This window comes from Calonectris borealis, chromosome 18 (genome assembly GCF_964195595.1).
Source record: "Calonectris borealis chromosome 18, bCalBor7.hap1.2, whole genome shotgun sequence".
NCBI classification, from domain to species: domain Eukaryota; kingdom Metazoa; phylum Chordata; class Aves; order Procellariiformes; family Procellariidae; genus Calonectris; species Calonectris borealis.
The window spans coordinates 1624281-1649069 of NC_134329.1; the positions used below are offsets into that span (position 1 = coordinate 1624281).

Here is a 24789-nt window from a genome sequence, read left to right on the forward strand (position 1 = left end):
CTCCCCCTGGGAAAGGGGGGCTTTTAAGGAAATTCCTTTCCCAAGGAACAGGGCTATTCTCAGTGCTCAAGAGGATGCAAAGGCCCGTTGGCGTTTGCTCGTTCTCAGCACAGGTCGTTGGCTTTTCTGGGTTGATTTTCAGACAGGGAAGGCTCTGTACAGATTGCAGGGGTGCAGAGATGTGGGGTAAGACCCTGGGCTGCGGGTCTCTGTTCTGTGAGGTCCAGTCCTACAGGAACCCCCAGGAGGAGGTGGCTCATCTCACTGTCTGTCCTCTGCTGTCACCCCAAGGACTGCAACTGTTTTCCACTTTTCAAGGACCAGGTCTCATGGAGCAGAGTGTGACCCCTCTCCATGATTTACTCCAGCAGAAGCAATGCAATGACCTATAAAGCCACCAGGAGAGTAGAGGGGCAGAACCTGACTTTCAGTGACGCTCTCCTGCCACTGCTTGCTCTCCAGGTCTGCGAGGCCTTGTAGAGTGTGGTGGCAGCATTGGGAGCTTGCTTTTGTCACAGCCATCCTGAAGGACAGGAGCGAGGCCTCCCTAAGCACCACTGTGGCCTGTGCCAGAAGGGAAGACGGGGAAGGGAGGATGCCTTTGGGCAACCATGAAGATCTTGCTCCTAATCCGCACCTTTGGAAGAAGCATGATGCAGATCTCCCAAAGAATAAAAGGATCAGTGCTGTCTTTCACCAAGGCTGAGAGCTGCTCCCCACTCTTTCCCCGAAGAGACAAAGCAGCTGCCAAACCTACCAGAGAATCAGCAGCATCTCCCTTACGTTTCTGTGCTTGGTCCCAGCGGGGCAGTGTTGCCTCACCGCTGAGAGGGAGAGCCCAGTCTCTGCTGCCTGCTTCAAGCAGCACCCGCTTGTCTGCAGCCTGCGAGCCAGCTCTCCATGTGAGCACCTTCCTCTCCAGGAGAGCAGCAACAGATGAAGCTTTGTGTGTCCCACTGAAGGAGGCACCACGCTGGAGGTTGATTCCTGTTGTACTATTCATCTCTGTTCAGTGGTGAACACAGAAATTTTCCTGGAATGGAGCGAAAGATTTCTTTCTTTGTTTGAAGGTGATTTCTGGAGAACACGGGAGAAAGCGCCTGCTTTTTCTGGGCACCATTGCAGAGAGGTATCTGTTGGTTTTTGATCCTCCTGAAAATATGTCCTTTAATATAAAGAATCATCTGTTTGCACTCTTAACGTGCAATAATTTGCGCATTTCCAGTATATTCATCCCTGGGACATCAAAGGACAGATTAGGGTGAATGAGACCAGCCAGCAGATGCTGCTAGGTAGCAGCTTCAGCCCCGACCCTGATGGTTTACAGATGCCCCCTCCGTATCCTGGAGTATGTTTTCCTGGCGCGCCCAGGCTGCTGTGTGTTACATTCAGCAGTCACAAATGTAGGAGCTCTGGTTCTGTTCTTTACCTTGGAAATAAACACATTCAATTGGGCAACAAGGTGGTTTGTAAGGCTAAGTGTGCCCAGGGCACGAGCTCACAGGCGGGCAGTCTGGTTGGTTTTTTTTAGCAAATGTGGATGTGGTGAAGGGACTGTTGCAGTTTGAGTTCTCCATAGTGTGCTGACCCAGAGACCGATTTGGTAGACTCATATTCTTCTGCCCACAAAAAAATACCAGGTAAAGATTCAAAGGTCCTTGTGCTTCAGGGGTCAGCAAAGTCCATAAACCTTGGATTCTTAGGTTATGCCTCTAAAACAACCTTCAAATTGTTGTCAAGGTATGATAAGCATTGGAGGCATACACCCATCCCAGCTGAGCTCTGCAAACAGGAGTGCAGCCTGAGCTGTACCCGTTGCCGGGGCTCTCGTGCATGGTTTTGGCTTGTTTTGTGATTTTTAATGCTGAGTATTTCACCGTTCACCGGAAGGAAAATTGGCTGGTCTGAGGAGTCCAGCGTGTGTTGGATCCTCATTACACAGGCTGAACAGCAGAGTGATGAAAGAATCAATCATACGGGATGTAGTTTAATGAAAAGTCAATACAGGGTGAAGCAGGGAAAGGAAGAAGCAGTGTTTGTATTTCATCAACAGCGAATTAATGTGTTTTATAATTGCACCGTTTTGGGTACAGCAACTATGGCGTTCATCTCCACAATTGTTACATTGAGGAGGAAACGAGCATCTCTTGAGGGGGTAGAGAATAGCAAAAAATATTCCTCTGATGAAAGATCAGGTGCTTCTGTGACCCTCATTACAGTCTTGGATGTATTTATGCTAACGAGGGTCCAACAGTGCTAGAGGTTGGGTCCACCTGGCCTAATTTTAATCACCTGTAAGTCAGGTTATTTAAGTCTAGGCAACTTCACTAGGCTTTGGCCACAGTGAAGAGCACTTGCAGAAGGCAATTCCTGTCACCTTAAAATAGGTATCGAAGAGGGCTGGAATGAGTCACTCCTCTGCGGGTGCCGGTTTCCCTCCAGTAGCTGTGGACAGACTACTCCGTCCAAGTCAGCCAAGCCTGGCTGAAACGAGGGCACATGAACCCTTATCCAGGAAGCTGGATGCAGGGTGGAAATTTGAATCTAGACACCCTGGGTGCCAGGCTGAAGCTCAGATGATTGCTCCATCCCTCCTTTTCTTATCTGATAGGCAGGTAACTACTGAGCCCAGTGGAAGTTTTCCTATACAGATGAAGGCTTTCCGGTTTTGGCAGCTCTTCCCCTGGCATTGTTCTCCAGCAGTCAATCGCAGAGTGGCTGAGGTTGGAAGGACCTCTGGAGATTGTCTTGTCCAACCCCCCCTGCTCATGTGCATCTGTGCGATTCTCAGCCCTGATACAAAAGCTCTTCTGTCTTTTGTAAATCCAGAGATGCTGCCAAAAGTAACTTGAAAAAATGATTTTTGGGGGGAAAAAAGAAAGAGTGACAGCTGAGCACAGCTGTGCCAGCAGAGGCTAAGACACGAGCTGTCCTGCTGCATTACAGAATGCATGGAAGGGCCAGGTGGCAAGAGACTGCTAGCACCGCAGGACAATGCGGTCACTCCTTTGCCTTTCCAGCTGGGACTGAGGCTCCTTGCCTTCCAGGGGGTTGCTGAAGGGCTCTTCTTGTTGCTTCACAGGTACTGGAGGAGGTGAATCAGGATCTGGAGAGATTTGGAACCCGTCTGCTAACCAAGATCAAACCTCTAGGATGGGAATGCGAGTTGAACCCCCCTGTGTTTCGGCAGTACGATGCCTGGGGGCAGCGGGTGGATCACATCGTCACCTGCTCGGCCTGGAGGAGGATGAAAGAGATTGCAGCAGAAGAGGGGCTGATTGCTGAGGCCTATGAGAGAAGATACTCCAACTGGAGGTAACTGGGGGAGAATGGGAATGACTTGGTGCCTTCCTAGTTATTCTTAGCAAGGTATATTCAGTATCTTGTAGGACTGAACTTCTTGTTGTATAATGGGTAACAGAGGACGCATGGGCAAAAGCACACCTACCGCTGTACTGAACAGCAGTCTCTGTCCGCTGTAACCTTCCACATCGGCAATGATAAGCCGTAACTAATGGCCTACAGTTGATCGTAATACTCCTTGATGTCGCCTTCCTGATTCCGGGGCCTGGCAGTTCCCTGCACTGCTCCACCTTTACATGCATTTGTTGTAACGCAGCTAAAGGTCTGGGATTTTACTTGCAGTTTCATTGTGTTCCAGCCTCTGGAGATAGACCCACATTTCTTATTTTTAAAAACTGCACTTAATGTGCACCAGCTGGCAAGCAATGCCTGCCGCCCAGCCTTGCACTGGCAGTCCCTCTGGGACTGAGAAACTCTGCTGCTCCTCTTCTCCCTGGCTGAACGAGTTTTTGCTCTCTCAGAAATGAGCAGTCTGACTCTCACCTGTTTTGGCTGTATTTTGTTCCTCTCTTCCTAGTCAAGATGTTTTATCCTCCTGCTGTTGAACTGCTGCATAACCTGTCTGTTTTCACTCTCTTTGCTAGCCGTCTGCATCAGGCTGTCAAACTGTACTTATTTTCAAGCTTCTCTGGAGGTTTCAACTGTCCACTGGCCATGACTGATGGGGCAGCCAAAGTCATTGAGGTATGAGCTCAGCTGGTCTCTGAGGGCACAGCCCACATCCTGGCAGCGCTGGTTAGAGGCTGGAGCACTGGCGAAGGAGAAACGAGAGCTGATCTGCCATCTGGCTCTGGGCATGGCCCTTCCTTGCTCTGTGACTCAGCTCCGTCTCCCACTGCTTTTCTCCTTTAATTACAAAGTCTTTGTGCCCAGGCTAGCTTTTGTATTTACTTAGAACACTGTACAAAAAGGCCTTTACTGCACACGAAACCTGGGGCAGTTGCAGGTAGTTGGAAAGGTGTCCCATATGTTTTTACTACGAGATAGTTTGTTTTCCTGTCCCTTGTGTGGAGTAGCAGTTAAATGTATTGAGCCAGATCCATACGTGAATTAACCAAGTTAGCAAGACCTTCCCAATCTGAAGATTTGCCTCTGCATCTTGGCGATACCCTTTGCACTATGTAACTGGCTCTGTAGGGTACAGAGAAAAGCTGCCCTTAAGTAGCTAGCCCTGGGCATTTTAATTCAATAAAAAGCAAAAAAGCATAAGGCAGTTACCTCTTTTCTGCAGCTTTTTGGGTGCTGGTGACACCCAGCGTATATGAACATATGCCGATACCCTGGCACGTGTGCTGTTTTGAAAGCTCTCTGTCCAGATGTCTGGCGGTGCAGAAACCCGAGGGGGGTAGGGCTGCTCAGCGCTCCCCTTCTTGACACAAGCCTGCACCTTGTGTCTGCACGGTGCTCCAGCCGCCCGTAGGAGCTGGGCAGTGTCACGGACTCTCAGCAGTACACGCGCACTGCAGGGCAGGACCCCCAGTGCCCCGCTCGCCTGCTTGCAGACCGTCCGTTCTGAGCCTAGGACACGCCAGCGTTAGTTAAGGCAACTGTCTCATTTCATCTACTGTGTTATGATCATCTCAGTTTCTTTGCCCTCCCCCAAAACAGTCGCTAGGTATTCCTGGATCTCTGAAGAATGCTTTTGACCATCTGACATCCCGTGATCCCAAAAAGTTCTGGACCTCTGGCCAGTGGATGACGGAGCGCAGGGGAGGCTCCGATGTTGGTACGTGTTCTGAGGTGGGAATCAACTGCAGCAGCAGCTAGATGTATTAGCAAGAACTGAGACAGTGAAGGGTGTGGGGAACTTAGAAAGCCAGGCAGCTGGTTTAGGAAACTTCAGCAGAAGTCATCCAAATCCTCTGCATAGCTCTGCTTTTTAACCAACAAAAGGCCCAGCTTCTGTCCACTGATGCATGCAGTACGCACATGCAGGTACAGAGCTGTGTTCCTTGCACAGATAACACACTGACGTCTAGCTCTATAATCTATACCTTGAGCACGACAGTCAGACCCTTCCCAGCTGGGACTGAGAAAGCATTCTTGGCCTTCAACTTTTATTCCTTGGCTAAGGACAGTAAAAGCACGACGGGCCAGGAAACCTCAGAACTCTGCTGCAGAGACAGAAATGTGGAAAGGGAGTCACCTGCATCTGATGAAGCTGCAGTTGGTTTCCTGGTGGAAGAAGTGAAAGGGTCAGCTGTGGAGTGGAAGATGTGCCTCACTGCAGGACTGCCGATTCCGTAGCACCCTTTGTTGTTCTTGGCCCTGGTAGCTCCTAAAGAAATGGAGGCACTGGATTATACACTGCGCTGCATTCTGCTTACAAAGCACTGCCATTACCAGCTGTCAGCCTGGAGCAATTGCTGGAAAGGCTCGCAGTTAAACACAGCATATTTCCTTTCTAGTACTTCACTCTGGCTGCACTTCTTATCCATGAAGGAGATTAGCAGCTAATCCATACTCGATCTTGATAGCAAGAGATGACTTAAAGGGGCTGCTGCTTAAACCAAAAATCAGCATTGATTGATACAGAAGTTCCTATAAAGCTAAGATGATCTTCTCCTTTCCTGCAGCTAACGGCACTGAGACAGTGGCCAGAAAGCAGCCAGATGGTACCTATCGTCTCTATGGTTTTAAATGGTTTACATCAGCTGCTGATTCCGATGTAACATTAACCCTGGCCAGGGTGGCGGATGCTGAAGGACAAGTAAAACAGGTCTGTGATGGTGGAACCCGGTGAAGGAGCAGGGGCATTCTTTTACTTCCTTGTTTCATTGTAATGAAATCCTCTTTGCATGCCTTTTTAATGGCCCCAGGGTTCCAGCGGCCTGTCCCTGTTCTTCCTGAAGGTTCGAGATGAGGAGGGGAAGCTGAACAGCATCCAAGTGCAAAGGCTGAAAGACAAGTTGGGCACGCGGCAGATGGCAACAGCAGAGCTATGGCTAGATGGAGCTAAAGCAGAGCTAGTACGTAAGGTTTCACCTTCCTCTTGGGACTGGGCTGGCTTGGCACAGCAGACCACTCATGGGGGTTTTGCCAGTGATACCAACTGAAAAAGTGCTTCTCTTCCACCTCTATGGCTGGCTGTTCACTCCGCAGAACCCTTCACCAACGTGGCTGTGTGTGGGATAGAGCTGAGAAGAGCTCAGGAAAAGACGGGAGGGAAGAAAAATTTTAAAAAGTCATTTTAGGCTGGTCATTTCCAGTTGCATTGGCCCAGCTGAGGGACAGTTCTGTGTAGCATCCAGGTAGGAACAAGCAGCAGGGACCAGAACTGATCATGCTGACGTGGTCTCCAAAGCCACCTCTCTGCTCATGCCACAGACTTGGCTAAAATGAGACAGCCATATTTTAAAGCAAGCAGATCTGTGTGGTGCCTGAAGACAGACAGAGACGGAGTGGACAGCCTGTATCTACCTGTCTGTTGATACAACTTTCACTTAGGTATGCGTCCACTTCCAAGGCTGTGCGAAAGGCTTACATCAGCCTTTGTTCCTTGATGCTTTCAGATCTCTGCAGAGGGTCGTGGAGTGGCCTCCATCTCCAACATGCTGAACATAACTCGGATCCACAATGTCATTGGTGCCGTAGCTTCCATGAGAAGGTGAAGGCAGCATGGATCCCCCCAGAGCTGAAGGAGCAGCTTAGCAGGACAAGGGGACTTTGCAATGCTCAGCATTGCAGCCGGTTGACATCTAATGCCTTTGCAGGCACAGGTCTGGAAGCCAGCAGTGCTGGAGAAGGTTGGCCTGTGGGTGGGTGACCTAGGCTGGTGTGCTACAGCTGAGCAGGGTTCTACCAGTGGGGGTGGCTGGAAGGGAAAGCTCAGAAGTGGAAGGTTGCTGGTCTAACTGCTTTCCCTGGTTGTATTCTCTAGGATGATCAGTCTGAGCAGGGAGTACGCCCGTAGGCGGGTTGCCTTTGGGAAGCTCCTCAAAGACCATCCCCTACACATGCAGACGATAGCCCGGATGGAGGTAAGGCTTTTGGGAGCCGAGCTGAACCTGTTGGCGAGGAAAGAGGGCAGAGATCCTCAGCTGCTAATGAGCACAGGAGATGGGCTGTTCCCAGCAGGCTTGAAGAATTCCTGAGTAGTCACCACGCACTTCAGCTTCTGAGAAGTTTGTCTTCACTGTCTGCCTGCACGGTGCTCATCACCACAAGACGCTGAGCTCGAGAACAGCCTCTAAGGCGGTTACAGACAATGGAAGAGAGCGCTGCATGAATTGGCACTCTGGCTCTGGGAGGAATTTCTCGCGTGGGCCTTCGCTCACTGCCGAATGTCTCACAGCTTTGCCACAATGCTGAGCTGTAGCTGCTCACTAAATCCACACAGGTGGCTTCCCCCCGCACCATAAACTTCAAAAAGGCGGCACACAATTCTCCTCTCATCCATTCAGGCACTACTTCTTTTCTTAAGTGGTGTAACACCAGTGCTTGCCCTTGGGCTGCCGTAGGTTCACGCACATTTTTAAAACAGTACTTAAAAATCCTCTTGCAAAGATTTTTGGGGGGAGAAGGAAAGTGGTCAAACATCTGTCAAACGTAACTTAAAGCTCCAGCATCTCTTAGCCTGTGGCCAGAACTCCATCTCTGAAAGAAAGGCCAGATCCTATATAGTCCCACAGCACATCATTATGCAGAGGGGCTACAGAGCTCCCTATCCTGATGCTTCCCAAATCACAACTTGCCAGGGAAGTAAGTTGCTCAGCAAGAAATCTTGCAGATCCTGGTGCTCAGAGGTTGACCATCAGATGTGCGGTCTCATGTCCCTTACCCTTAGAAAGGATGTGGATTTGTGAGCTGGATGCCGATAGGAGCTTTGATAAAGCTCCGAGTAGGCCTGATGAAATGGCATTGCCCCTTTCCTCATACTCGCAGTGTCCAAGAGCGGCAGCTCCAGACTATCTTTAATATTTCATGCTTTGTGCCTTGGCTGGTCAGTGGTCTTTGTCTCTGAAGCTGTGCGTCTGCACGAGCAGGGGTGGCATTTTGTCCAGGTCCAAGTATTGTGCATCCCTTCGAGATAGTCTCATGGCACCTCAGCAGACCAGGCTGGAATAAGCCTGAGTCAAAGATCCTTGCCAGTGAAGCTCCCCACTTCTCTGCTTGCAGGTGCAGACGCGAGGGGCGTTTCTTCTCCTTATGGAGATCGTTCGTCTGCTTGGACTTGCAGAAACCAATGTGGCGAGTGAGCGAGAGCAGCTTCTCTTGAGACTGCTGATACCAGTTGCCAAACTGTACACTGGGAAGCAGGTATGGAACAACCAGTTTGATTAGCCCGGAGTGGGGCTGTGTGGCACATTAGCAACCACAGAGCTGGAAAGAGGAGTGATTAACACGGCCAGCGATAGCAGGGGATACCGGCAGTGACCTCGAGCTGCAGGGCCTGCAGCAATTATTGCTCTGCACCGAGGCTGGACTTTGTGGGTAGGAGACTTGTCCCTTTGCTCGCAAGGCCACAGAGCAGCCGGCACCGTCTGTCAAGTACTCCACAGGCCACAGAGGAATGCTGCTGAGGCTGCCCCCAGACCGAGGTGGGGCACTGAGCCACGGGGAGTATCTTTCCCCTAGTTATGAATAAATAGAAGAGAAGGTGTTAATAGCCTTAACTTAACGGGTCTGTCCCTCTTCTAACTGCCCTCAGGTTAAATACAGAGAAGCTTACACATGATAGGCAAGGAAGGTAAAGACTCTCCTGGACTGGCCTGTACCAAGCGAACCACGGGTTTATCCTTACCTAGAGAGGACTGTATTGAGACAGACTCTCCCTGGACCTTCTCCCAAGGCCTGACTGCTCCTGCAGGTCCTCTCTCAGTGTTACTCAGACTTCATTCCCCAGGCTGCTCCTCCTGCATATAATGAGCAGCCTGCCTCAGCACATCAGTGGGATCCAGTCAGTCCCATCCCAGCAGGAACTGCTGTGCGATGTTAGGTTTCTGGCTGCTCTTTCCCCTTGTGCAATGTGGATCATATCAGCCCTCTGCATTTTGCAGGCTTCCGCTGTTGTTGTTGAGGCAATGGAGAGTTTTGGAGGACAAGGTTACATGGAGGATACAGGCTTGCCAGTCATAGTCCGTGATACTCTGGTAAGAAAGCAGCAGCAGAAGCTGCTGTGCATCACCCAGTCCCTGCACAGTACTCCGTGGTTGCCTGCTAAAGACGCACTCAAGGGAGAACGCAGTCCTCCCCAAGCTCACTCCAGGTGTGGCAGCTCTTTCCTCGTTGCCCTCCTGCTGAGCCCAGTCATCACCAGGGAGAGGATGTGATTTGTTCCTGGTGCTGGGCTTGTTTCCTAGCTCAGTAACAGAGCTGGGCTCCTAGCTCTCATCACCACTGCTCCTTTCCACTTGTGGTGAGGCAAGACATCTCTGGAGATTTCCTTGATATCCCTTAGCTCTGCCCCATGTCTTTGTGTCCTCACGTTCCCCTTTCTTTATCACAGTTGCTCCAAAAGCCTCCTTCATGCTCTTCCACAGTCTCTTCTACCCCACAGGTGCTGTCCATATGGGAGGGAACAACAAATATCCTGTCACTTGATGTCCTGCGATCCCTCACCAAGAGTCAAGGGCAGGGGATGGCTGTGTTCTTCTCCACAGTGCAGGTGAGCCCACATCAAAAGCAGCTGATTTGCCCACCTTGGCAGAGTCTCATTTGGTGTTATGCTCCTAGCTGAGACCAAACTGGAAGTATTCAGACCAAACTGACAAGTATTCAGAAGGGGTCTTACAATCCTGCTCTTTAAACAGCACTTACAAAAGCAGAATGCAGGCAGTGCTCATGTTGGGATCCTCCTGTGCCACAAAAAAAGGCAGATACTTTAATCTTAGCAGTGAAGAGTTTTGCATTGTCAGAGTTCCTCATGACAGGTACCAATATAAGTACATTTTTAATGTGAGAGAGTCACCTTCCTGAATCCAAAATAATTTTGTGGTTTTGTTTCTTAACTGAAAAAACACCACAAGACTGCTGAATATTAAACCTTCACTAGGGCTATCTACTGCATTATGGCTTCCTATTTTTATTCCCACTGAAAAGATGGAAAGAGCCAAAGGAATTCCATTGCTGCCCCTTTAGATTTGCTGTTCTCTGGCTTTACCTACAGGCTGCTCTTTTAAAGGTGCTCAGATGACAGCCAGTCACAGAGAGTTCAAAGCAGCTCAGAATTTCAAGAAGGTAAATGAGCATCAGTTGGCTTCATATGTCCCGTAAAGGGAGACAGGAGCCAGCCTGAAAGGCATGATCAGCATATCCGAGGGCATTCTCTCAGAGATTAGATTATTAATCCAGATTAGCCCAGATACAGTGAGGGAATCCTGAGCATCGGGAGTGCTGGATTTGACTATGCGTAGCCTTCACGTTCTCATCCAGACCCCGCGAGAAGGGAAAGGCCTGGGTCGCTGCACTCCCTGCAGCACTGACAACTGGTAGGTCTTTCAAAAACACACGAGCAAGAGCCTGACTCCTCACCAGTGGCTGCAGCTGGCAACTTCTGTTACATTTCAAACCCCAACTCAGCTGTGTTCTGTACAGAGCACCTCTCTGACCTCCAGAGGTGAGTGTCTTGATAACTTTTGATAAAGGAAAAACACCTCAAACAATTTGACTACCAAACAAGAAACCCAAATCTGCTCATGAACAGGACTGAGCACACCTGCTAATTAAAAAGCCAACCAGTCCAGCTGTTGATAAAAAGCAGCTTAGTCTGACACTGAAGGTAATGGAGTGGAAAAGGAAAGGAGCAGGTGGTAGGCTCTAACAATAACTTGGAAACAAGCCGGCCTCCACAGGTTTACACTTACGCTAATTTAAACGAATACCCCACAAAGGTGCCATCCTGCAGTCCTTGGAGCACCTCACTGTGTAGCTGAGAGGGCCCCTCCAGCTTCTTTACACCTGGATAATCAGAGAAGCATTAAAGAACACAGCAACGTGGTTCAGAGTAGGTACCTGCACAGCAGTAACACCAAGTATCGAGATTTATTAATTAACAGGCTCATCATTGCTCTTGCACTCCCACAAATCACGCTGTACGTGAGACTGGAGGGTGAACAAGCGAGCGCTGACTTTAAAGGTCTCCACATTCCAGTAAGTGCCATTGCATTTGCTGTCCATGTCACACTGAGGCTGCCTCCATGTCCGCATTCTGGATGTAATAGATCATACTTGGCAAATTTAACCTGGACACGTCAGAAAGCTTTTACTTTATGCCTTCGGCAGCCAGGCAAGTATTTCTGCGGAGTGCCTCTGCAGCATCAGGCAGGGACACGCTGAGTTTCTACACCAGAATCAGGGTTTCACTCACAGGTGATAAACAACCTCTTTCTGAGCTCCAGATGTCCAAATTCTTTTGGTCTCTGGGAGTCTGGCTCATTTTGAAACATCCTTCCCATTCCCATCTAGCGAGGAAATCATTTAGCCCTTCATAAAGGGATTTTTACTGCTCCAATCCATTTCCTTTTTATTCATGCACACAAAGCTAGTACAATTGATTTTATGTTTGTTAAGGTTCTCAGTGTGCAGGATTTGTGCCCAATGACAGGCTGCTTTGGAGAAAGCAGCATTAGTACTTTGTTAGTGCAGCATAGCACTTTGTTCTCTGAAGGTCGTATCTCAGGATAACTCCCCCCCGCCACCTATTTTTGCTTTTACCCTGTGTCAGTTGCCTCTACTGACGGTGGGATACCTAACGCTGGTGGTGCTGTGGTCTAGGAGCAGGAACCCAATGTCGTAATTATCCTCAGGAAAAGGGAAATACAGAGAACTTCCTCATCCTTGCACAACGTGATTAGGAGAAGCTGAATTTTTAGGGTTCTTGATACACAGGCAAGTTTGTTACAAACCACCCTGTCCAGAGGTAATTAGTCTGCAAAGTCTCAGGAGAACACACGGGGAGAAGAGCAAGTGTGAGAGACAGTCCTGGACTCCAGCTCAGCCGTGGTGGCAGTTTCATGTGGATACTGCACAGGGGCAGTCATTTCGTGTTACACTAAAAATTTACTAGCTGGAATTTTGAGCCAGAGCGTTGGGTGTACTTTAGAATTCAATTACAATCTGCAAAGTGACTCTAAAATAGCACTGGGGAATTATTTGATTATTGCATTTTAGTCACTTCAGGTTAAATTTGGTCACATCACAGTACAGTTGTTTCTGAATGCCAGTCCTGCAAGCATCTTGCAGAGCTCAGAATCAATGTCTTTTGCAGCAAGAATGACTGCGTAGGGCTGAAACCCTAGCTATAAATCAGACATACAATCGAAGACACGTGATAGTGTTTTCAGGTCCTTAGCAGACCATAACCACAGTTTTAACGCAGCAGGAAATAAATCTAGGTTATTAAAGTGAGACTACATATTTGCTTGAAGCATTAATATGAGACTTCTGCTCCTAGTCCTGTTTTGGATGTTCTTCCTGTTGCTGTATTTTTAAATACTCATGATTTACCTTTTAAGTAAAAACCATTCTGAGAATCTTGCGCGGTAGCTATGAGAGCAAACAAATGAGTGGCATCTTAAAATTCCTCAGTAAAAACCGAAGGAATCAGAAACACTGGAGCTCTAAAGCTCTTTTGCTCTCTGATGATTTCAGTCAGAAAGGACCGTACAACTGGCACAGCGATGGCGTGTGCCTCCCCTCAGTTACACCCTCCAGGAACTGGAGCAGATCAATATGCAGGAGAGAAAACGGGAGCTGCTTCTGCCTCGAGCATCGTCCCTGAAGCAGCTCTCCAGCCTCTCACTCTCAAATGCAGAGGAGGATGTGGAAAAACCCAGCTTGATCTTTCAGAAAATTCAGTGCTTGTGGTTAGGAAAAGAATGAGTGTAATCTGAAAAAAAAAAAGTGTAAATCATTCGAGAGCAAAGAGAATACAATGTCTTTTTTTTCCCTTAAGGTTGAAATGATGCTTTTATATTCCTGGTCCATACTGCCCAGGTCTTTAAACCTTAAAAAGCAAGGCAGCGTGGGGCGTAGCTGTACCCCAGCCGTTAGCACGAGGGTGCTGGTAGAAGTGCGTATGTCGTCTCTGTGCTTGGCCTGTGTGATGCTGGCTTCCACCCAAGCTGCTGGGAATATGTTTATGCCTTTGGGGTCTTTGATCCTTGTTAGCAACAAGCTCCAAGCTACTTTTAAAACACCTTATTAGCATTCTGTGGGCTCCGAGGGTTCTTTGGACTTTGTCTTGGCACTAGACCTAACCGCTTTAATGATGATGTTTTTGTATTTGTTCAGTGTATGCTGTGAGTATTTATGTACGGCTTTGCCTAGAGCACAGAATAGCATCCATTGAGGATTGTGTTTTTCTTGTATTAATAGTCAGAAAATACAGGGCAGTGGTTAGGCAGAAGGTGTCAGGCACAGAGGTACTGCAGAAAACCAAAGTAGGTTCAGCTTGTGCAGTCCGGAGTCCTACTGTGCAAATAAGCTGTATTTTCACATACTAACAAGAGGAACTGCATTGATCGCTTAAGCTCCGAAAGCCTCAAAAACGTAAAAAATTAGTTCTGCACAGCAGATACTTATAGGCTTTAGCTTCACAAATAACCTGCAAATGAGACTAATTAACAAAAAGCACCTCTTACCACCTGCTACGCTATTTAAATATGTAACGGTTCCTTTTTGCGATTCTGCCCAAAGTAATCCTTTAGTTCTACTGCAGAGAGACAGGTTTGAATATTGTAAAGATGGTACCGCAGCACACGAGGCTCCTGGGCTGAGCCCGCCGATGAAGGCAGGGCCAGCCCTGAAGGCCGGCAGCTCGGGCAGCTGCCTGGGGCGGCCGAACGGTCGTGGCCTCCTTTGCTGCAGCAGAGCCCAGCTGCAAGTGCTGCAGGGCAGGATGCAGGGTCTGGAGGTCGGTGATGGCTGCGTGGGTGAGAGCTGGCAGCTTCTCTGCGCATGTGACTTCAGGGGGACCGAGCTGTCACCCCAGCCCAGCAGCTCCAAGGCACGCTCTTCTCGTTCGATCCCTTGTAAGAGGGAATAGCACAGGAAACACAGATTAAAGGCTAACCTCGGCCGCTCGCATCCAAGCAGCCGTGGGCATGCCATGTCAAAAGAGCAACTCTTTTAGACTCTCTCGGCAGAGTATTGCTTGTGCTTTCGAAAGAGATTTGGGACACTGGAGAAACAGCAGCTTAGCTCAACCACGGGGAGCTTTTAGGTGGTGTTTTTAGGCAGAGTTAAATGCCTGACGTCCATCAGAAGAGAGCTGCTCTGGTCCTGGGGCCCTTCCCGCTGACACCACTTGCAGAGAAAAGCTGCTTTAAATCTGAGTTTTCCTGCCTGGACACAGCTCTAGCATCTTTGTGGAAGTAAAAATATAAACCCGGGAGAATTAGAACCTGATACAGGTATGCAGTTAGAGGGAACTGGGGATGTGATCTGCTCCCCACGTGCAGCTGGAAAGCCAGCACGGAAACAGCAACACGCTGGGTCTGGCTCACAGGAATTCTCCGTCCTCAAGGCAAGGCTGTGAGTTTCCTTTTGGCAATGTCCCCTTTCCTGCTGCCACGCGGTGCTCTGGCCGCTCTACCTACGGCAGCACGAGTAACAGCCACCTTGATTTATGCTGTTTGTTAGTAGCTGCTGGGTGTGCTCAGGATTTCACCAGCCCTGTTTCCTTGCAGAAGGTAAATACGCTGTAATTTTTCCTGCGATTGTCGTCTTTGCAGAAAAAAATGGAACTGGCTTCGAGCACTGCAAAACTGGAACCTGCCGTGAAGCAAATGCGGGATGCCATCAGCAGTCTTACGCAGTTCCTGCAAGCAGCTGGTTCAAAGGGGGCAGTGACCATGGAGCTAGCAGCAAGAGACTTCTCCTACACCCTAGCAAGGATCTATGCAGGTAGCGGGAAAGATAGAAACGATGGATTTCAGACCAGGAAAGGGCTAGGAATCAGTCCTGGAATGGCCAGGTTTCACACCTTCTGGGTAAAGGGTGGAGTTTTAAAGAAAGCTTGGTCCCCACCTTCTTTCAAACTGAGGCGGCTCAGCCTGGCAAGTGCTGTTGAGAAGTAACCACCACCACTTTTCACAAGCCCTTGCTGTTTTGGCTGGAGCCCGGGAACGCTGATGTCTCCTACTCTTGCACAGGTGCTCTTTTAATTGAACACGCAGCTCGGCCTGATGCTTCCTCCACAGACATCTCTGCTGCTCGAAGGTAAGCGAACACCTCCTCTAGCCCTAACTGTTTTAGATGATTTCTTGTGCAATGCAGCAGGCTTTGCTCTGCCTCTCCCAGCGATCTGACCCCCTGCCATGGCAAGACCCAAACTTCGTCTCATCACAGATGGAGACAAACAGCATTCTGGGTTGGCTGCTGTCAACATCGTGGCTTTTCCCTGCCACAGGGAATCTCCGTTCTAGCAGTGATGAGAGGGACCCAAACTGGGCAGACTTGAAGTTGAAACCAGCACTGTCTGCGTAACGGGGATCGGACAAACTGTTCGCATTCTCTGTTCAGGTGGTGCAAGCAGGAGCTGTGCCCTGTGGCCACGGAGTGGGAGAACAGCAGCTACGAGGCTGAGGAAGCGCGCGTGGACAGCGCGCTGGTGTACGAGGGCAGCCCCGCCTGCGGCAGCAGGCTGTGACTCACCAGAGGCAACTGGGAAGTCCAGCCCCCAGGGGAAACAGAAGGTGGGTTGCAATTCAAAAAAAATCCAAAAATCCTCAGCCAGCCGTGAATTACAGGCGTGGTGGGGACGTGCCACCAGGGGCCAGACCAAATCCTTCTGGAGTAACCCCCAGCGGCGCCACCTGCTCCAGCCTGAAATCCACTGCTTTTGCACCGAGTTATTTGCTAACGCGGACACAGCCACTAAGATTCAGTCTGAGATGCTAGAATGTTCTTACCGCGTTTTAGGCAAAGACTAAGTGATCAAATCCAGATAATGACTTGAAGCAGCAGCTCTTCAAGTGCCAACTGGTGTTCTTTTTAAAGAAAAGCAACCAAAATCAAACTGAAAAATTATTTGAAGCTGATTAAATACAGAAAAACACCATTTTTACCTGTTCACCTTCTTGCTTTCTAGTGCTACACACGGTCTTCCACCCTGGCACCTGCCAGGGATGGGGTTTTCTTCCAGGGCCGCCTCTTACGCCCACCGTGGCTGTGAGGATGGTACGTCCCTTCATACCAGTAACCTCCACGGGAACTTCGTAACCCACACTTTCCATTTATCCTAGCCGAGGCTACTGTTAAGCAAGGTAGTCACAGGGCACTGCTTAGTCTAGATCATGCTTTTCATTTTTCCTTTTACGTTCTACCTTGTCTCAAACAAGCTTTGCTTTTACTTTAAACAACCTGGAGCAGAGGCTTTACCTTCATGCGTATGGCTGGGTGCCTTGTCCCTGCTAACTCAGCTCCCCAGGCAGCCGAGATGGGCAAGAAAAACGTTCTCAACCTACTGCATTTCAAACACGGGACACAGTAAATTGCGATTTGCAGCTCCGTAAGTGGTCAGCGTGAACATCAACACCGCTGTGCACAGCTGTTCTGTAACAGCTTAGGGGAGGAGGTAATTTCAATTACATCACTCAAATTACATCAAAACTGTACCAAAGGTGGTACCAAAATTAAAGAAAAAAATTAATATAATTTTTCTTTTCCTTTTTTTATTCTCTATGACCTCCAGAAAGCTTATTCATTCCCTATGCATGTATCCTAACGATGCTGCAATTCATACTGACATAAATTCTGACCTAAGTTTTAGACTGAAATCCAATAATCCTCCACCAAAGCAAACACCTAAATATTGATTGCGTGCTTCTCTTCTCCCTGAGCCTGTCAGTCTACCTGCCTGGTATTACCCTGACGACTAGAAGTTTTTAATTGAAAGTTGCTAATGACAGAAGAAAAACAATAATAGAACAAAGACAGTTGGAATATATAGCTGCGAAGTGCCACAGCAGCTAGACTATTGAGTGGGAAGAGAGGAAAGGAGCTGTTTGCTGAGCACAAGTTGTCCAACGTTTCACTGAGGCCAAAGCCCGCAGATCCAGGAGGACCCTAGTGACCAAACGCTGCCTCCAGGGAGGAGCAATCCCTACGGAACATGGCGAGGAAGGCTCTGTCCCAGCGCGGGGATCACAGGGCTGAGCCAAGCAGAGCTTCCCTCAGATCACACAAATACCGTTTAGCCAGACCCACCACCGAAGGGCTTTCCACTGCAGCATTTCTCTGTGTCCTTTACATGTGCTTTTAGGTGAATAAATAATTTGGGTTTGAAAAATCTCCTACATCAGTGCAGTTTTTTGGTATCAAAGGTCTTACAGGTGTCAAAGCACAGAAACCTGTCGTGCTGTGTAAAACTCAGGAGAATGGGAAAGTGAGAGAACAACACGTGGCTCTAACCTGAATGATGACAGCAGCGAAGTCCATCACCGGGTTTGCACATGGGAATGGCAGAAGGCTCTGGCAGCACGTGACGAACGCAGCACAGAACAAAAGTCATCGCATTTAAGCGGTGTTAGAATTGTTTGCAGAGCTGCTGATAAACCATCGGGATCCTCCGTTCTCACTAAGTGCTCATCTCCAAAGCACGGGGCTTTGGTGAGCAGCGGTGCCTTCCACGCTCACTGCCCGCCTGGGATTTCACAGCACCTCTTCCTATGTATTTTACATGGTTTTTTGAATACTGGGATTACTTTTTCCTAATATATGAGCTATAATTTGCCTAAAAATAAGCCCCGCAAACTGGGAGCCCTGCAGATGCACCGATACAGAAAACACAAGGGACTGTAAAATTGTCACTGTGTAGGAAAATGACAAATTTATTAAGATCTAAATATTCACTCTGAGGCTACAGCAGAATAAATGCTGTTACAAACAAATAAGCACTAGGGTCTAACACTTTATACTGCTGCTAAACAGCTCTCTGCTCTCATAGGTTTGCATGTTTTAAAACATTTAATGTTCTTGAAGTAATTAATCAAGACTTCAGATGTCATTTTAATACAAATTCCACCAAAAAAATGTACAATCAAATGCATCACCTGTTGCCACTGCAAGGTAAAAATCATTTAATAACATAACTATGGGAAATCGGTTTAAAAAAACATATTTGTTAAATAGTAAGATAAAACTTTAGCAGCATTTAAAAAATTTGAAAGTCCAAAGAATATGGTAATCTTAAATCCCAAAATGCAACAATCCGAGCTCCAATGCCTGTATTACGTGTGCAGAATGAAGGGGTGGGAATTTGTTACTCCTCTGCCCAGGAAATGGCACGTCTATATGGCGTCGGGACAGTAAGACAGACAAACGCTTGTACAGACGTGGCTGCATTAAAAGGTTACGTTTCTCTTTCTGCATCCTTGCCTAGTGCTGGTGGATTTCCTCTTTAACAAAAAACTGAGCTGAATTGTTAAAAAAGAAACTTCACGCTGCCTGGGCTTGGCCTGGGCTGCCTCCTCAGCCCTGCCCTGCTCCTCCAGCAGCACGTCTGTCTGTGAAGGTACTGAGCTGCCCCAGGAGAATCGCTGGTCTGTCCTTCAGAGAAAAAAACACCCGGAGCAAACGCAGCGCCTGGCAGCGCAGACTGTACCGCTGTGCAGTGCAGAGGCTGCATCACTCACCTTCCTCGTGACTCAAAAAAGAGCCTAAATTGCTGCTTTTGCTTTTTAACCAAGAAAGGTAATTCCATGGAACTCAAGCCAATTCCAAGTGATACCAGTGATGGAATCTAGCCAAGGGCAGCTCTAAGGACTACATAAAACCTGATCTGGATCCTGCACCTGAGCAAACGTCAAAGAGATGGCCTTCACTCCTGTCTGAGCATCTCCTTCCAGCACAGCCCAGTAAAACACCAGCAGAGTGATTCTGGACACAGTTTTCTCAAAACCTCATGCTGAGTAATTCAGGATCTACTAGAGGGACAATTATAGACTTAACTATAAAATATCTGCACACCCCCATCTGTTAAACGAGCTCTGAATCTGCTCAGTTTTCCTGCACGTGGCTGTTGCCCTTTGCAGCCTCATAACAGCTCAAAAGCTTCTCATAGCACGGGCTCCATCCCGCACCGACAGCCGTTCCTGGGTAGCGGAGCCGTTCCCGACACCTTCTTCCCCTTCACCACCAAAGAGCCTTTCGTTTTCCATCCGACATGCTGCCGCCACCATACCTCACCCGAACAATTAAGCTGTGATCAACTAACTGCTGCCCCGCCTGTAAGATCACAGAGCTGAACAGCTCCTGTGCCACCACACTGCAGTACTTGTGCCACCTCCACCGGCAAGGAGAGGCTGGGCTCGCTGCTGTCCTACCTGGGGACGAGAGGGGCCTTCAGTTCTCAAAGACTGTCTTGTTCCTCAGCCGCTAATGCTATATGCGAGACTCCCGATAAGCCGTACAAATCACCTTTGCATAAGGAGATTGTTTTACAGCATGTAAGACAGCACTAAAGCTGCATATTGCGATAGTAACACTGCTCTCCTTTCAGGCTCTTGTGCTGTTTGAGAGCTGTAACAAAAGAAAAGAGGAAAGGATGTTCGTTAGGAAGAGTTGATCACCGGGAAATGAGCTTCTACACAATGCCAGCCACGTGCTCCTCTAGCAAAGCTGCCAGGCCATTGATGCCCCTGACGTGAAGCCCTTCTGCATAATAATGGCTTCACACTATGTGGAAGTTAAAAAGTTCTCTAACACCTTCTGACAGTGGCAGACGAAACCCACGGGGTTTTGCTCAGCATTTCCGAAGCAGAGAACATCCACGCAGTGCAGTGTCCGGGGCTGGGAGTGCTGGTGTGCACATAACTTCTACAGCCGCTGCGCTACAGAGTCATGAGTTACTGAAAAAGCTCTTAGAAGTAACTCAAGTATGAAAGGAGACATATAAAATCAAATTCTGGTGTGTAATTGAAAACCTGCTGTTCCTTTCCATGTTCTTGATAGTGCAAAACATTATATATGCTTTTCTTTTTTATTCTTGAAGCTGTAAATACTACCACCAGCTGTGATCACAGCTCTGCCCAGAACCTGCAGTTTTATTTGATTAAATAAATACCATGAGATTATAAAGCAGTTGTGCACAACATCTTGTGATTAAACAGGCCTGTCCCAAAATAACTCACAGTTGCTCAAGGAGCTCTTCAGTCCCCCTGAGAATTCAGGGCAAATCCTCTCTCTCGCCTTCAAATATGTAAGAAAAGAAATAACTGACGGAGTATGAGCTTATGTGACAGGAGTGCATGCAGCCAGGCGGCTGAACCGAGCAAGCAGTCCTAGGAAAATGAGAATAATTGGACCCTTGTGCAGGAGACTTTTGCAGGACAAACAGCAGTTGAGTGTTCCACCTTCTGCGAAAAGATTAAAAGACATTAAACCTGAGTGAGTTTGGTTTGTTCCCAAAGAGCCACGGCTCCACCATCCAGCATTGAGAATAAGGCAGAAAGTGTGCAAATGAGAACCGAGCTCTGATCTCCCCACCACGCTGCCACTGCGGCGAGTGCTGGCGCTTGCTCGCTGCAGGGGAAGGGAGACCTTGAGCTTCCCTTTCCAAACGTCACTGAAAGCAGGGTGAATTCCCTGGCGGCCTGGGCTGCTCCTACATTTGGGCTAACGTCATCGGATCAACGCTTTGAAATATGATCGTCGGTTAAGGGGAAAAACAAGGTACTGAGGAAGATGAGACTCTTGCAGAGCTCTCCAGCCTCAGCAAACCGTGCTGATTGTACTGACAGTACCTGGTGGTGCATCTGGTTTGTGTCTTTTCCCCCTCCCTGGGACTCTCACACCAGGAAAACCAAGCTTAATATTTTTTCTTCTAAGTTTAGGAGCAACAGTTTGTTGTTCCTTGCAAAGACACACAGTGGAAAAGAAAGCAAGAGGAGGCCCTGCTGCAGCCTCCCTTTTCAAAGGCCTTGGTGTTTCTGCTGAACCTCAAATACATCCCCTACGAAGGACAGGAAAGAAAAATAAAAAATTAGAAAGTGTGTTAGCAAATGCTCCCATGCAAAAGTCTAAACTTTATTCACTTTTATTTATATATTTAACAATTCTAAAGTATTTACTTCTCGCTTTGACAAAAAATGAAAAATATAGGAGCACTTTACTCTCTTTAGGAGAGAAGGGTTATATATACACAGCTATGGAGAGATACTGGTTCCTCCTTTACATACAAAGAAAAATAATATTATTAAAAAAAGTGCTTCATCGATCAAAAAAAGACTAAGAGCTGCAAGCATTTATTCACACTGTACATCACAGACCCCAAAAACCCGTATCATAACTTCTTGGCACCTGTCATTAGGAACTGCAGAATCTTAGACTTATTTTTGACTGTCTGTTTGCACCACAAACCCACACAATGTTAGTGTGCAGAACTACACCATGTCCCCTAAAGTCAAACCTCTAATCGCCCCCTCCGTGGAAGAGCCAGAGACGGGAGCCGTGTATTATCCTTTTCCTGCTCCAGCCGTCTCTGCTTTACACGGAACAGCAATGCCTACAGTTCTATTCCAGATATTTGCTGCACTGGTTTAGGAACAAATACTTCTAGATACAACTCCACTGGAAACCCCATCTTTTTCTTTGCTCTTCCCTCCTGATGGTTTGAAAAACATTTCAAAACCCGTACCAGGGGAGATCCCGATCTGCTTCGTTACCAGACCCCTTCCCGTAAGGACACAGGCTGCTATGCTAAACCAGCCTCCTGGACATTCATTTTTGTCTCGTGAATCTTCAGCTTACACCGCAGCAGTGTAATGATTCTTGCAAAGGGTGTGCGAAGTTCGAAGTCAAAAATAAAACACCTTGACTTTTCTTTTCCCCATCAGACCTAACAAATATTCCGAGATGGTTTTCTCTGTGTGATACTCACTTTGGATTATGTGATTCTGACATTCCAGGGAAGGGAGGCACTCCTTTCCCAACGTCTCTTAGATTTTGAGCTTTTTGTGTTTAAAACTCTCAAATACTCCAGCACGATTTTTGTTCTTGAGAACATCACACGAGAAATTGTAACTTTGCCTAGGCAATGCATTGTGAAGCAGGATCTACACCTCTTCCTCGCCCAATTGCACTAAGCAGGCTCTATCAAAAGGAAAAGGGGATGAGTACCTAACGCTCATTTAAAAACATATATTCAAGAGATTCACACTTTAATGAGGTGACTTTAAAAGCGACTCAGATTGGGGCAGAGGGAAGAAGGGGAATCCATGATGTATTTTTCAGGTCTTTATATAATCCTCAGGCAGGTTTTTCCTATCTGGAGTATACTGAATACAGACTGAAAAAGGAGGAGACATCCCAGGAGTATTACAAGCACCAGTGCACTCCTCATGGACCGAGCCCAGCGAAAACACCAGCGTATCACAGTTGTTCTTTCGTTGGTTTGGATAGTCTCATTAAAGTGCGAGTCTGAACAACAGCACGACGGCCTGTTTGTATGAACCATGACAAGTGCTCTGCTCCAAAAGTAGCTTTGCATCGAGTAAACCATCCTACAGATGGGGCAAGGATAGAAGTCAAAGGTCTTCTATTTTCCCACTTGGTTTTAAATAATGAATTGCATTTACAGAACTTCAGAGAGAGGTGCCAGTGTACAACCCATCTCAGCTCGGCAGCCTGTTCAATCCCCTTCTCACCTCTCGCAAACAAGCACGCACTTTCCTTAGCCAGCGCTGTCCAGGTGTTTCCGCTCCGAGCCACAGCGGCAGGGCTGATGGCAGCAAAACACATCGATTGTGTGTGCAAGTACAGAGCCGCTGAGTATGGAAATCCGTGACTGATTCCCCCTTCACGCAGCGAGGATAACTAAGCCCACTCTAAGAACAGAGAGGGAGAGTGCTCTCTTGGGAAAGAGATTCCCATTTCTTCTAGCAGCAACAGGTTCCCAAACAGCAGTTTCTTGTCTGGAAGTAACAGGAGTGATTGAAAGCACTAGCACTGACGCTACAGGTATTCACACTTTGCACACTGGCTGGACTGATTCCCCTCTTCTCCTTTCCTCCACAAAATTGTCTGTCTGCAACACAGTTCAGCAGTGGGACAGTTAAATACAAAAGGGAAATCTGGTTCTGGCACCAGCTCCCTTCCCACTTCCACAATCTTACAGCAAACAAACAAACATATATATTATTATATATACACACACACACGCACGCGCGTAGACACATACACACAGATAGGACAGAAAGGAAAGGGGGAATAGCTGGAAAAGGAGAATCCCACAATCCAGCAGTACGTCCTCGAGGTCTGTCCCGCTGAGCAGTGTTCCACGCCCCAACCTCCGAAGTGCACGGCTCCCGCATCCTCCCAGCCTCAGCCCACCGAGAATCTGCGTGTCTGTTGGGGAAGAGTCGGCACGGCTCCTCCCCCGCAGCTTCAAGGCTGGGACTTTAATTTGACGTGGCAGTGATGGGTTTATCCAGTTCGAGATCAAGGCTGGAACTGCTGGGGTGCAAGCTGCTGTAGCACGATTTGCAGACTCTGCTTGGTTCAAAGAGCTGCTGACTGGGAACGGGCACCTTCTGGTTACAGCAACTGGAGCAGAACACATTTCCACAATTCCTTGCATCAGGAACAGAGGAGAAATGGAAAAGAAAAGATTAGAAGCAGTTTGACAAAGTTACCCAAGTTCTAAAATTATATTATTCACAGTGTTGTGACAGGGTCAGCCCTGGAGCCTGCAGTTGCTCCTCCCTAAGTACCAGGATGCGTGCAAAGACAACCGTCCAACATTGCACCCTGTGTTACTTGCTTCTAAAGCTGACGCAGAGCTTTAGGGAATGGACAGAAAGGAGCATAAAGCAAACTACAGTGCAGAATTACAGCTCATTACACGTCTCTACAGTGATGGCTCTTCTGTACAACACTGTCTCGTATCAAACTGGAGGGTACTTCCCCCTCCATGAAACGGGGTCAGCTCTCTCCCATGTCCTGCAGAGGAGCCTGGGCCCAGTGCTACTCATCACTGTCACTGCTACCTTGGGGCACATGGCTAAGAGAGGGGCTAAGGGAGAGCAAACAAGGGGCCTTCCTCCGTAAGGATGCAGGGAATGTGTTCTGGCCCCTGCTCACATCACTGATCCATCTTTGTGTTAAGAGACAGATTGTATACTGCAGTTCTGGGATTGAAAGGATAGAAAGACCCCCCCTCTGCTCCTTTACTCTTCTAAAAGCGTGTGCTGGTAAGTACCAGCACAGAGACATTTTCTTCTGTTCCTTTCAAGTGCACTGCTGGGAAGTTTAAGCATGGGACAGATGAAAAAAATTAAAACCAGTTTTGGTTGATGCAATCCTCCCATTGCCCCAACAGCGCAGTCCCTTTCGCGGCGTTCCCGGCAGTCCCGCACTGAAGTAAACTGAGTCAACAAGGATCATGCAAAGCCATGAGCTGGGCAGCCAGGTATTTCATGCTCAGAAACGGCAGTAACGCTGCAGCAGGGTGAGCAGTCTCATACGCATTCTTGTCAGATGTCA

At 48.2% G+C, this 24789-nt stretch overlaps 2 protein-coding genes across 11 annotated transcripts in view; one reads left to right on the forward strand and one right to left on the reverse strand.

The window, feature by feature from the left end:
- The window catches only part of LOC142090001 (acyl-CoA dehydrogenase family member 11-like), a 22268-nt gene extending 736 nt beyond the window's left edge, over positions 1–21532 (forward strand). Inside the window, exons 2-14 of the mRNA XM_075167192.1 lie at positions 3083–3315; positions 3948–4047; positions 4972–5089; positions 5940–6082; positions 6183–6332; positions 6876–6970; positions 7244–7343; positions 8482–8622; positions 9363–9455; positions 9863–9970; positions 15039–15210; positions 15459–15525; positions 15829–21532. Coding sequence (XP_075023293.1) covers positions 3083–3315; positions 3948–4047; positions 4972–5089; positions 5940–6082; positions 6183–6332; positions 6876–6970; positions 7244–7343; positions 8482–8622; positions 9363–9455; positions 9863–9970; positions 15039–15210; positions 15459–15525; positions 15829–15955 — 1647 coding nt within the window. The 3' untranslated portion in view covers positions 15956–21532. The remainder of the gene's footprint in view (positions 1–3082; positions 3316–3947; positions 4048–4971; positions 5090–5939; positions 6083–6182; positions 6333–6875; positions 6971–7243; positions 7344–8481; positions 8623–9362; positions 9456–9862; positions 9971–15038; positions 15211–15458; positions 15526–15828) is intronic.
- Positions 18122–24789, reverse strand: part of MTMR3 (myotubularin related protein 3) — an 87307-nt gene continuing 80639 nt past the window's right edge. For all 10 annotated transcript variants that reach the window (XM_075167172.1, XM_075167174.1, XM_075167177.1 and 7 more), the window contains one exon: positions 18122–23877. In XM_075167172.1, coding sequence (XP_075023273.1) covers positions 23706–23877 — 172 coding nt within the window. In that variant the 3' untranslated portion in view covers positions 18122–23705. The remainder of the gene's footprint in view (positions 23878–24789) is intronic.